This window comes from Henckelia pumila, chromosome 4 (genome assembly GCF_033568475.1).
Source record: "Henckelia pumila isolate YLH828 chromosome 4, ASM3356847v2, whole genome shotgun sequence".
Lineage (NCBI taxonomy): Eukaryota > Viridiplantae > Streptophyta > Magnoliopsida > Lamiales > Gesneriaceae > Henckelia > Henckelia pumila.
In genome coordinates, this window is record NC_133123.1 from 22,893,460 (window position 1) to 22,906,471 (window position 13,012).

General features: G+C 36.1%; 2 protein-coding genes and 1 non-coding gene across 3 annotated transcripts; all 3 read right to left on the reverse strand.

Annotated features, from left to right (window-relative positions):
• TRNAF-GAA (transfer RNA phenylalanine (anticodon GAA)) lies at positions 1-73 on the reverse strand. Its single transcript has one exon. It is a non-coding gene; the product is annotated as a tRNA-Phe (tRNA).
• Positions 74-3,316: 3,243 nt separating this feature from the next.
• Positions 3,317-4,639, reverse strand: LOC140867127 (F-box protein At4g18380-like). Its single transcript, XM_073272203.1, has one exon. The coding sequence runs from the start codon at positions 4,545-4,547 to the stop codon at positions 3,519-3,521; it is 1,029 nt and encodes a 342-aa protein (XP_073128304.1). The 5' UTR covers positions 4,548-4,639; the 3' UTR covers positions 3,317-3,518.
• A 2,817-nt stretch (positions 4,640-7,456) lies between these two features.
• LOC140860663 (F-box protein At4g18380-like) lies at positions 7,457-8,440 on the reverse strand. Its single transcript, XM_073263668.1, has one exon. It carries the CDS (start codon positions 8,438-8,440, stop codon positions 7,457-7,459), a length of 984 nt encoding a protein of 327 aa, XP_073119769.1.
• Positions 8,441-13,012: the final 4,572 nt, after the last annotated feature.

Below are 13,012 nucleotides of genomic sequence, written 5' to 3' on the forward strand. Positions count from 1 at the left end.
TGCGGTGAACGTGGATCGAACACGTGACCTTCAGATCTTCAGTCTGACGCTCTCCCAACTGAGCTATCCCCGCATTTTGATGTTGGAGTAGTTTTACTATTAATGACCCTTAAAGTTCTCTACAACTCCAAAGAAGGCATCAAATTCCTCCATGGTGACTTGACTTGGGGTCTTGATACCTGCCATATCACCATCATCATCAGATGAAGCAACAGGGCGCTGGCTGAAGACGAAGACGAGCTCGAACGAATCCGACTTCCACCTAACTAAAGACTTGGAGATTTACAGAGATGGAATTGGATGGTTGCAGATTCAAGGCAACCAAGTTTCTTTAGAAAGTTTATGACTCCCCTTGGCCACACAGGAACCCCACCAAACCAGCCTAATGAGATTTGAACTGAAACGGAGCGTGTTTGAAGAACATGAGCGGCAAAATGCTTCGAGACTGAACTGCAAACGCACCATTTGGCATCCAAGATTTTGTCGAAAACCGATCTAATCAACTCCTTTGGGAGACGATCGAAAGGGTTTTTCTTTTAGAGGCCATCTTGTTTTGCAATTCTTCCGGAAAATTGCTTTTTTAGTTCCGAATATTTGTAAATTTGCGATTTTGGTAATCTATATTTTTAGATTTCAGTTTTAGTCCGCTATTTTTATTTTTTTTTGCAATTTTAGTCATTTTTCTGATGTGGCGTTGATGTAGTGCTGTTGTGGAGCTGACGTGTATAGCGCCACGTAAGCATTTTCGAATAAAAATGACTGAAATTGCCAAAAATCGAAACATGCATGAAAACTGAAATAAAAACATATAAAGGACCGAAATCGCAAAGTGACAAATATAAATGACTAAAATTGCAGTTTTGCCATTCTTTTATTACACGATCACTAAGGCACCATTTGATTTGAGGTATGTTATAAGTAATATATAAATAAGTAGTACAATGTAATAAAAAATAAATAAAAAATGATAGTTAAAATTGAATTGGATTTGATTGATAGATTATGGTTTATTTGATTTGATTGATTAAATTTTATATAAAAATGTTAAATGACTATTTTGTCTTTTTAACAATAAATAAAATAAAAATTATATTATTTATAAGGGGTAATATAGTAATTTGAATTCAATGATTTGATTGATGTGAGATAAATAATTAATGATTTGATTGATGTAAAATAAATAGTTAACATATAGATAAATAATATGATGAGAAGAACATGAGATGTGATGAGATGAGATGAGTTATACATATATTAGTAATACCGTGAACAGAACGGTGCCTAAGAGCATGTACAAGGATGAGATGAAGTTGGTGTGATGAAATTGGTAACTTCATTGCATGATGATAACTTCATTGCTTGTTTTGCGGGATGAGTCGTGAGATGTTGCTTGGTTCTGCGAGGGTGAATCGTGAGATGATGTTGTAGAAAGGAAGTTGAAATATTCATTTTTTATTTTATTAAATATATTTTTATTGAAACACAAAATAAAATTACACAATTAAAAGAAATTAAAATTACACATAAGTAAAATTTTAATATTACAAAAAAATTAATAAATAAACAAAATTAAGAAATTTTAAAAATTGCAAATAATTAAAACAAATTACCAACAACAAAATAAATTATTGTCCAAATTAGATTAATTTTTTTATCATTAATTTTATAATTTGTAAAATTATTTTTTATAATTTAAAGGACCAGATTAATCTGGACCGTTGAATCTCCAACGGACTAGATTAATCTGACCATTGGATCAATATCAAGTTTTAAAAACAAAATAAAAAAATAATTAAAAAAAAGAAAAAAGATTGCAGGCCGGTCACCGCGAGGAGGGTCTCCGCGTGGGCCCCGCCTGCATCATTGGACAAGAAAAACGCCTCGTGCGATGTCTTCGCCCCTTCAAGGGGCGAGAAGAGCAATTGGGGCGAGGAAGCGCACTTTCTCGCTGGGCTTCCTCACCCCTTGAAGATGCTCTAACATTTAATTGATTCTGTGTCAGGATCATTTCTCTTTTAAATTTTTTTAATGGATATAGATTTGTCATATTTTATTTATGATTCATATCTTTTTGTATGGATTGTAATATTTATAGGATTTGGCGTATAATTGTCAGAAAATTAATATGATTTTGAGTAAGTTCATGATATTTTTACTAAATATCAAAGAATTTACATCAAATATTAGTTATATTATAAGTTACCCTATTTGTCTCAATAGCTTATAGCTAGTTTGTGCTCTCTTTTATTTTAAGTAACAAAAGACAAGTTCAGCCAGGCCAAGAGTGCCTCCTACAAAACCCCAAAATAATGGCTAGAAATACTGGTTCAATGAAATCTGTAGTTGTGATGCTAATAGATTGTATACTAACTAGTACAACTGCAGAGAACAAAATTTTCTTCATAAATGAATTATAACAACTATGCTAGTCTGCACAGAAAACTGAAGTGAGATTTAAAATTGAGTGTAGTTGAAACTAGATCGTGATGCAAGCTAGTCAATGTCAAACAAAGCAACAACAAATAGTCAAATACTATCCATCTGCATCCCTCTCTTTCTTCACATGGCTACCTTCCACCATGCAACATCAATAAACCGATAGAGAGCAGATAGGGGGAAGTGAATTCGACTCTAATGGAGCAACAAGCTGCAGCAGATGAAGTTAGCTGCTCAAGTCATTGAAGAATTCCGCAGTATGGACAGAGGGCATTGCTTCTTTGCTACAAATTGATAATGGTTCATGAAGCGAAAGCAGGATATGTTAGGATTAGCCAACCTCATAGTATGTATAGAATCTTGAATCAAGACAAAACAAATAGTTGGAGCTCTAATTATTGTTCGACGCATAGCTGTAGCATTTAACTGTTTTTGCTTATATAATTTATTAAAATGACCTTTAACCAGATTAATTTTTCGCTCATGATGTCAACACAAATTCGGCTGCACAGTGATGGTCTTGCTCTTGAAGCAGTTTGTGGCTGGATTGCGAACAACTACCGAAGGAGGCGGTTTACAGTTTAGGTTTGCAATACTAGGGGGTTGATAATACCTTGTTATTGCTTGTGCAACTCGAACAAACCTACTAGAATAAATGGAATCAGTACTGAAGACGTTAATCTAAAAGATTTATTTCAGCTAATAAATCAAGGGATACCTCAAGAGACATTCAGTTATAGATGCTGCCATCTAATATGATACTGCAGATTCCATTTGTGTTAGCAGCTACAGAACTTTTCAACTTGAGGACCATAAAATCCCTTCACATTTGATTAATAAACAAGTTGATAAACTACAATTTCGATTAAGATGACAAGAATTGTCTTGTGTAATGATTGAAAACATTGATGAAGACATATATATGGCGCAACTAAAAGACTTCAAATTCGTGGAAACTCAGACAAAAGGTCTAGAGATTTCAGAATTTGCATTTACAGATCTAAACAAGCATCCTGAAAATGGAACATCCAATCTATCTATCATCAAACAGGTCTAATTCAACCTTTTCTTTTTGCTGCAAACTAATTAAGGGAAGTATCTAAAAGTGAAACAATCTTTTCAAAACAAGCTCCTTCCTTCACCAAAATCATGGCAAGTTCGCGGTACTCTTCCTCTTCAAATGAATTTTCTGCCACTAAAGTATCAGAGCATTCAATTTGTCTGAACAAGATCAGGCTCACATCTTTCATTATGCATCCAGAAAGTGGCATTTTCACCACTGGTGCTTTCCACAGTTTTAGGCAGAACTTGTCATCCAATGGATACTTCTCTTTCAAGCCTGCAATCCCCTCCTCATCAAGAACAACTCTACCCTGTTTGATATCGTCCCCTGCCGCAACATTTTTTATGTTTGGAACACTAGAAATAAGCTTGTGTATAAGAGTCACCCTTAAAATGGCATCCAACAGGTGTCGTCCCACCAAAAGAAGCGAAATCATGATTTCCTCCATCGTTAAATCATTTGCAGTTTGCACACCGGAATCACCAATATTTTCATCCGTAGATGCAACAAGATTCTTGGCGGACACGAAGATGAACCCCGACGACCCATATTTCCACCTGAGCAGAGGCTCAAATCTCGGCCGGCTGTTAGTTCCATTATGATCACCGCCGAGACAGAAGCGTATTGTCATGGAGTCAATAGAAGAAAATTTCTTCAAAAAGTTCATCATGCCCGGATTCAACAAAACAGTCCCGTCTCCCCACCCGAATCGATATTTGAGCCGCGACCACAGGGCCGTCAGAGGCTTGAACAGAAAATAGGGGATATTCCGAAGAAGAGCGAGCACGGGACGCGACCGCCGCGCGGCAGCAGGATCACGGTGGCAGGTGCAAACTTTAAACATACCTGGAATTTCCACAAACACCACGCGGGTCTGAAGAACAAGAGCCGCAAAGCTCTTGGAGACCGAGGAGCAAATGCAGAGGCATTTGGCATCCGAAATCTTGTCGAAGATGGACACTACGAGCTCTTTGGGGAGGCGATTGAAAGGGTTTTCCTCCACAGAAAAAGCAGACGCCATTAACTTTTTTCTCATTGATTGTTCCATTGTTTCCGTGTATTTTCTTGTTCTTGAGTGTACGAGAGTGGAGTGGAGTGGCTGGCAGGGAGAGGGGACGGAGCCTGCAGCTTGTTGGCCAAGTGAAGCGAATGGGGTGGGGTCTCTTCATTTCGTCAAATCAAATTCCATTCATAATAATATCTACGTCTAGAAAAACTCTCGATTTTTTATTTTTTATTTTTTTTGAACAAAATGTTGAATGAAATCATGAAACGTTTCATTTAAAAATAAATTTAAACTTCTCACACAAATATATTAAAAAAGTTTTGCTCGATTTAGTATAGATGGATCATGTATTATATAGGGCAGATTCTCTCTCTATATATTTTGCGGTCACACTAAATTAACATTTTAAATTCGTGGAATGATTTTTAATTTTTATAGATTCTACTTCTTATAATGTATGTACTCATTTATTTGAATGCAATTTATTCAATAACATAATTAATTAATTACTCTTCAAACTTTGTATGTACTATTTGAATTTTAAAAAAAAAACACACAAAAGAAAGAAAGAAAGAAAGAAGTGTCTACTGGATTGTATATTAACACAACTTCATAGAATAGAACACAATTTTCTTGAGAAAATGAATTATCAGAATGAAGCAAATTGTCAGCCAAAGCATAAAAACACTATCCATCTGCATGACTGCATCCCTCCAGCTCTTCCTTTCACATGCATAGTTTCTGCCTCGCAGCACCTTTAAAACAGGTGAAGAACAAATAGGCAGACGTAGAATCTAAGTTTCCGGGTCGTATGATATCATCGACGTATTACACAACTCAGAAAAGTTTAAACAAACACAAGAATATCCACGATACAATAATATTCAACGAGATGCGCTGGACGAAGTGAGATGCTGACCGCAAAACCAACACAGGCTGGAAAGTCAGCTCGCGTCTCGATTCTCCCGGCTGTTGGAGGCTTGTTCTTTTTGGTCTACATAAGAAGAACAACTGAAACCAAAGTACTTACAATCTTCAGAACCTTCCATCTCAAAATTTTAAATTAATAGAGGGCACTCGCCGTCAATTCAAAATCACCATCAACTAAAAATATTAGGCTCAAGATACTTTTCACCACTTGTCCAACTATACAATGAAGAGAACAAGGAAAATAGACGTGACATCAGCCTCACAAGTTTAATACAATCTGGAAAGCAGTCAAGAATGCAAGTACAGTTGAACCACATTCAGTAATTTAATGCAATTCATTTATTTTGACATGTTATCCTTTGTCCATAAAGATTGCCATGGTGATTAAACCTCAAGGCAAAACAAGTGTACATTCATTCATCATCAACTGTCACAAAACAGTGATATCCTACCGCCTAACTGACGAGGATATTGAGAAACTAGCAAGAACATAGTCGAATTCACAAGCGAGCATCTATTACCATGTTCTGCAATAAACACAAAGTGCAAAACATAAAACTTCAGATTCCACCAAACAACCAACTAAGGTTGATCAACAATTCTTTTCCAATTTCAATTTAATAATCCACAAGGAGAAAAGCCAGTAACTGTTGTGTGATGCTAATAGGTTGTATATTAACATAACAGCAAAAGCACAATTTTCTTGAGAGATGAATCATCAGAATGATGCTTATCTGTACTAAAAAAACTGAACTACGAGTAAAATTGAGCAAAATTGAATGTTAGATGATTGTAAAACAAGCTTATCAATGCCAAGCAAAGCATACAGATACTATCCATCTGCACCCCCCAGCTCTTCCCTCACATGCCTAGCTTTTGCCAATCAACATTTATAAAACAGATAAAGAACAAACAGGGGGAATTGAAGTTGATTCAATCAAGCAACAAGCTGCAGCAGATGAAGTTAGCTACTTAAGTCATCGAAGCATTCCGCATGTATGGATGGGGGCATTACATTGTCGATACAAAATGATAGTAAGTAATGAAGGAAAACATGGTGTTAGACTCAGCCAGCCTTACAGTGTGTATAAAGTCTTGAAACAAGACAGAACAAATAGTTGCACCTTTGATTACTTTTGGACACATAGCTGTAACATATTGGTGTAGCTTAATATGGTTTATGCATACAGAAGAGAAGAAAATTGATCAATGAGTGATATTGTTTTAACTAGAGAAATTTCGTGCTCGTGACAGCAACCCCTAATGGGCTGCATCGGCATGGCCAGTCCTCAAATGGAGAGTATGTATCAAAAGAAAATAATAGAGTTTTTTTTTTAATCGTGAAGCAGTTTGCAGTGTTGGTTTGCGATATAACTACTTCTAAAACACGTAATAATATTTGCAGATTTTACTGATATTCAATAAGAGATGTGCCGGTTATAATGTCAGAAACCTTGCTAACATTTGCTTCTATATTTCGCTCTAAATAGACGATAGATTAGCATTATGCTTATTGCAGCAAAGTCCATGTAGTGCCAAAACACTGTAGAGTAAATCGAACCGAGTTCTTTCAACTAATGAATCGAAGGAACAGCTCAACAACATTTAGCTGTGGATGGCGCAATCTAATTTGATACTGCAGGTTTCATTAGCAAAATCTGAGCTTACAATAATTGAATGCAAGTTCCCAAAGCAATCCCAAAAATGAAATCAAAAGGGAAAAACGTACCTCTTCACTAAAGTATGTGGTATCAGTTACGTAACAGAACTCTTCAACCTGAGGAGCATATATCACTTCACATTTGCTAAATTGTACAAGATGATTAGGATTGTTTTGTTTCACGAAAACATTGATGAGGAAATATATATGTTGTAACTAAATGAATTTAAATTCGAGGAAACTCAACAAAAGATCTACAAATTTCAGGTGACCATTCACAGATTTAAGCAAACATCCTGACATCCCGACCTATCTATCATCAAAGAGTTTTCTAACTTCAACATTTTCTTTTTGCCACAAACTAAATGATAAGAAGTTTCGAAAGTGAAGTAATCTTTTGAAAACAAGCTTCCTCCTTCACCAAAATCATGGAAAGTTCACGGTACTCTTCTTCAGCAAATGAATTTTCGGCCTCCAATGCATCGCAACCTTCAATTCTTCTGATCAATATAAGGCTCACCTCTTCCATTATGCATCCCGCAAGTGGCACTTTCACCAAAGGAGCTTTCCAAAGCTTTAAGCAGAACTTGTCCCTCAGTACACTCTTCTCTTTCATAACTGAAATCTCTTGGTCATCAAAAATAACTCTGCCCTGTTTCATATTGTCCACTGCAACAAAATGTTTTATGTTTGGACGATTATCAAAAATGGTGTACATAAAAGCCAGTCTCACAGCACAATCCACGAGGTGTTGAAACATCGAAAGAAGCGAGACAAGGACTTCCTTCCTCGTTACATCATTCGCAGTTTGAACACGGGAATCGCCTGTATTTTCATCAATAGATGCAACACGATTCTTAGCAGATACGAAAATGAACCCCGACGACCCATATTTCCACCTGAGTAGAGGCTCGAAACTCGGCTGGCTGTTACTAGCATCATGGAGAGGGAAATGAAATGTTATGGAGTCGACGCAAGAAAATTTTTTCAGAGAGCTGACGATGTCCGGTTTCGACAAAGCGGTCTCGTCTCCCCGCCTGAATCGAGATTTGAGCAGCGACCACATGGCCATCAGAGGCTTAAACAGAAAATTGGGGATATCCCGAAGAAAAGAGATCAGCAGACGAGACGGCCGTGCGGCGGCGGGATCGGGGTGGCATATGCAACCTTTAAAAAAGCATGGCATTTCCACAAACAAGACGCGGGTCTGGAGAACAAGAGCCGCAAAGTTCTTGGAGACCAAAGAGCACTTGCATAGGAATTTTGCATCCGAAATCTTGTCGAAGATGGAGATGATCAGCTCTTTCGGGAGACGATTGAAAGGGTTTTCATCTTCAGACGCCATTGATTCCTTCTCTGTATTTTCTCGCAGTTCAGTTATCAGTCAGTGTCCCAGGACGAGAGAAGAGAAGGAGCCTGCTGGGCCGCCAAGCGAATGGAATCTTAATATCCTGTGGTAATGTGCAACATAATCTACCGTAGGCCTTTTTGCTTTTTTTTTTTTGTTTGAAGAAAAAAATGAATATCAATTTAAGATAATATTTTTGGGTACAATAAATTAATATATATTAAATTCGTGTGATTATTATATTTTTTATAAAGAGAATTCTTATGCGTGAACTCATTATTTGAATCTCATTTTATCCAACATGTAATTTCTCTTCAATTTTGAAATATTGTCACTTTAATTTTTTTACCAATGATTTTTAAAAAATAAAAATAGTTGAAATCCACTTGAATTTAATTTTTCCAAACAACGCACTAGAAAATATAAGAGTCAATTATGAATAAATCCCCAAACCCAAACCTTTTTTTCTCCCAACTCCCTCCCTTAAAGATTCTTTTTTTGCACTCCCTAATGACCACAAAATTTGATTATTTTAATATTTAATTCTTGTACTCAATATGAGTTGTTTTGTGCTTAGATCTGAAGGTTTTATACTTATATCTAAAGATCTCTGTGCTTATATCTCATGTTTTAATGCTTATTTTGGAACAAAGAATTATGTGCAAAAATGGTATCAGAGCTTTAGGTTAAATATTCAGACTTAATATTATTCGTTAACTCATACTTTTCTTTGTTGAGGAGAAGATTTTTTACAAAAGATGACTTCAAACGAAGGTTTGAATCAAGAGGATTTTATTTATATGAAATCCTATAAACAAGTTAATCTGTTCACAATAGATTACTTACGACAGAGAGATGATTTCTAACTCTCAATTTTTAGAAATTACCTCAGATTCCTCTAAACTCTCCGGAGATGTTAGAAAAATTCAAAAGACGGTATAATATTACAGCAATCAGCTGTATGAAATACCTCGGCAGATTGAAGGAATCCTTAAGAAACAAGAAGAAATTCTTATAACCCTAAAGGATCTTCAAACTAAAATCACAAATTTAGAACAAACTTCAGGTTCTAGAAAAGGAAATACAGGAGGAAGGTTACCACTCTCGTTTAGTACCGAACCGTTGTTACATCAGAAAGGTAAAACCAAAATGGTTCAAAAACCTTTAACTGATGATGAAAGGATGATTAATCTTATAAAAGCAGTATCAGAGAAAAACACTATCTGATGACTACTTTAGAGAGATTAAATCTCGAGGATCTACAAGATCTCGAGATTCTTTTGCGAATATCAAAGTAGTAGATCTAAAAATGAACTCCCCTAGGGTGAACAACCCATAGGGAATCCCCCAAGATATGCGGTTAAAACAGAAGAACCACATAGTAAGTTTCAGGTTGGAGAAAATTCACATCCAGCAGGAACTAGATCAAGAAGGAGTAAAATCCCACTCCATCAAACTCCTTACGGAAAACTGTTTTAGATCCAATACATCCTTACGGGGTTATGTTAAACCTTGATGTTTTGGACTTAAAAAACAGAGAAGATCTTATAGATGATTGGACGTCAGCTATGAGAATTGCAGCAGGGACATTAGATCTCAATAAAGAAGGATTCATTAAACTTCTAGAAATGAGTCTAATGGGATCTGTCAAGATTGCTTGGGAGATGACTATGCCAGATACGAAGGAATCAATCTTAGCAGAAGAATCCCTCAGCGAAATTGGAGAAAGAATGGCCACCCTATTTAAATCACAATTCATAGAGGTAGACTATTTCAACAATCAAGATACAGAGAAAAAGAGAAGATACACTCAAGCTCTGTATAGCCTCGAGTTACATGATATATGTTTAGTTGATGAATACATTATGTTATTCACTAAATACAGATGGAATTCAGGAGTCGAGGAAAATGTAGCTATTCAGCTATTTTTCGCAAAAATGCCAAGTCCCTCGAGAGAAATGCTGATTAAAGAATACGTTCCAGGTCATCTTGACACTTTGGCAAGACGCGCGTCCTTTTTGAAAGGAAAATTGGCAGAATGGTGCCATATGGCAGCATTACAGAAGAACTACAAGAAAATAAGGGGTATAAATAAACGTACACCTTTATGTTGTAAAGATAATGATCTTCCAACGATCATTGAAAACAGATCACAGGGATTTAAAAGGAAGAAATTCAGAAGTAATCCCTACAATAAAAGAATGAGAAGTTCTTGGAAACCAAGAACATTTTGGTCCAAACAAAAGGCCAGATCTTATAGGTCAGGAAGAAGAAGTGGACCTACAAAAACATCCCCAGTAACAAGCTCATCACAAAGCAGGGGAAGAACACCATCAAGAAGAACTTTCAGGAGAACTCATACAAGAGCAAGTGAAAGTTTCAAGGATTGCAACTGCTGGACATGTGGAGCAAGAGGACATATATCTACAAATTGTCCAGAAAACGAGAAAAAAGGAGTTAAATTTTTTGAAGCAACATCAGATATGGATGATGCGGTCTTCTTTCAAGATCTAGTCCAAGTATATCAATTTGAGGATATCCCCTCAGATGAAAGCATATACGAAGAAGATATATTGTTTAGTCAAGAAGATTCTGAGGATGGATCAGAATCAGAATCAGAATAAAGAAGAAGTGTTTCGGCATGAAACACATGAAAGTTTGGCTGGATTCTTTAGCCAAACCACGATATCTCATAATATGGTCCAAAGGATTATGAGAGAAAATCCAACGTTACAAAAGTACCAGGGATTTTCGGCAGGACAAGTAGAAAGAGTCTTAGGCAACCTAGGGCTTAGACAAAGAAGACATAATTTGATTTACAAAGTATCCAGAAGGGAAATGACAATCCCCATGGAGTTAACAAGTAATCAAATAGAGATGCAGTTAATTACTTTTGAAGAAATAAGAGAGGAATTGCAAAAGTTGAAAGGTGAGGTAGCAAGGACGATGTCTTGGATTCATATTGGAGCAATCCAAATAATGATCAAGACAACTTTTAAAGAAGGAATAGATTCACCCATAGATATCGTAGTATGCGATAAAAGAATGGGAAATATTCAAGATGCTGCCCTGGGTACTATCTCAGGAAATCTTTGTGCAGGAAAAATTGTAGGAGTTATCTATCCAATAATAGCCTACAATTTAGCTGACAGGGACTTTAGTCGAGCCTTGACGTTGCATCAAAACTTCAAGGAAAAGAGACTAATGAAGGAAGGTAATAGACAATATTCTATTACATATCAAATTTCATATGCTCTTTCTAATACTCATCATTCTGAATTATTTATTAGAAATGAGTTCATTGAAATTCCAGAGATCTTTGGGAAAGTTGCTCATGCAATATACCCAGAAAAAATCGAGTTTCCTTTAATTCAGGAAACAGACATTCAAATCCAAGACAGACCGGTTCTATACAGAGACCTTAAAATAGAACCTCAAAGGTTATCTTTTCAAGGAAACCGAATGACAAGTAGGAGATGAGACAAATCTCCTATTCAAGAAATTCCACCAGAAGAAAAAGAGTTTTCTATAATAGGAAAACTTAGATCTCCAGAAGGATGGAAAGAAGTGAAAATAGTATTCGATATTACAAGTCATCGGAACCAGTTCCCTTGTAACTCGATTTACTATTTGGAACAACATGAAAAAGGAACTTACCAAGGATTAATAAATATTGGAGAATTGGAAGTTCAAATATGTGGAATTCCAGGAAAAGAAGTGGATCAGCTCATTCTTGGCCTAGAGTTTCTGGAGGACCATAAACCATGGAAACGCCTTGAAAAAGAAATAGAGTTCATGGCAAAAGAAAAGACTTGGAAGATTCAATAAGAATTCTACGAAATGGAAAACCAAGAGAATTGGATAAGGGACAATCCCTTAATCAGATTCGAGAACTCTGTTTACAAACAGAGGAAGAAGCAGTTGTTGAAATTAGTAAGTCATAAACATGATTTACTAGATCGCATCGAAGAGGTAGAAAGGAGTAACCATACTCTACCTTCTGAAGCCTTAGGAAGACTAAAGGTGAATAGTCTTAATCGGCTTACTGAGTTACAACACAGTCTATTAAAAATGGCAGGGCCATTTAGTAATCCCTTTAAAAAATGACAACAAATCCTTTCTCCATATACATTCCGATAGGGATGTTGTATGAACAATATAAGGCTGAATACTTTGCAGCTTATATTGATTCGGAAGCAGGAATTTGTACAGCAAAAAGAGGAGTCTTCCCTGAAAAATGTGAAGAAGATTTGCCAAAAATTGCTTGACGAGATTTCTCTCGAAAATTTTAATTCTTTGCAAAGGAATAAAACAAGCAGAGATCCTTATAGGAGGAGCAGGTCAGACATCTTGGTACAAGGTAAAGACACCACCAATCTATTTCCATGATACAGGAGCTGATATCCTGTTAGGAAATAACTTCTTACAAATGTTTAAGAAGTACACACAAGACAATGAGTCAAGAAGACTTATGTTCACTACAATTTGTGATCATAAAATTATCATTCAAAGAATCAAAGTTGCTTTTTATCGACAATTGCCGATAATATTTCGCAGCCAGCATGGTGA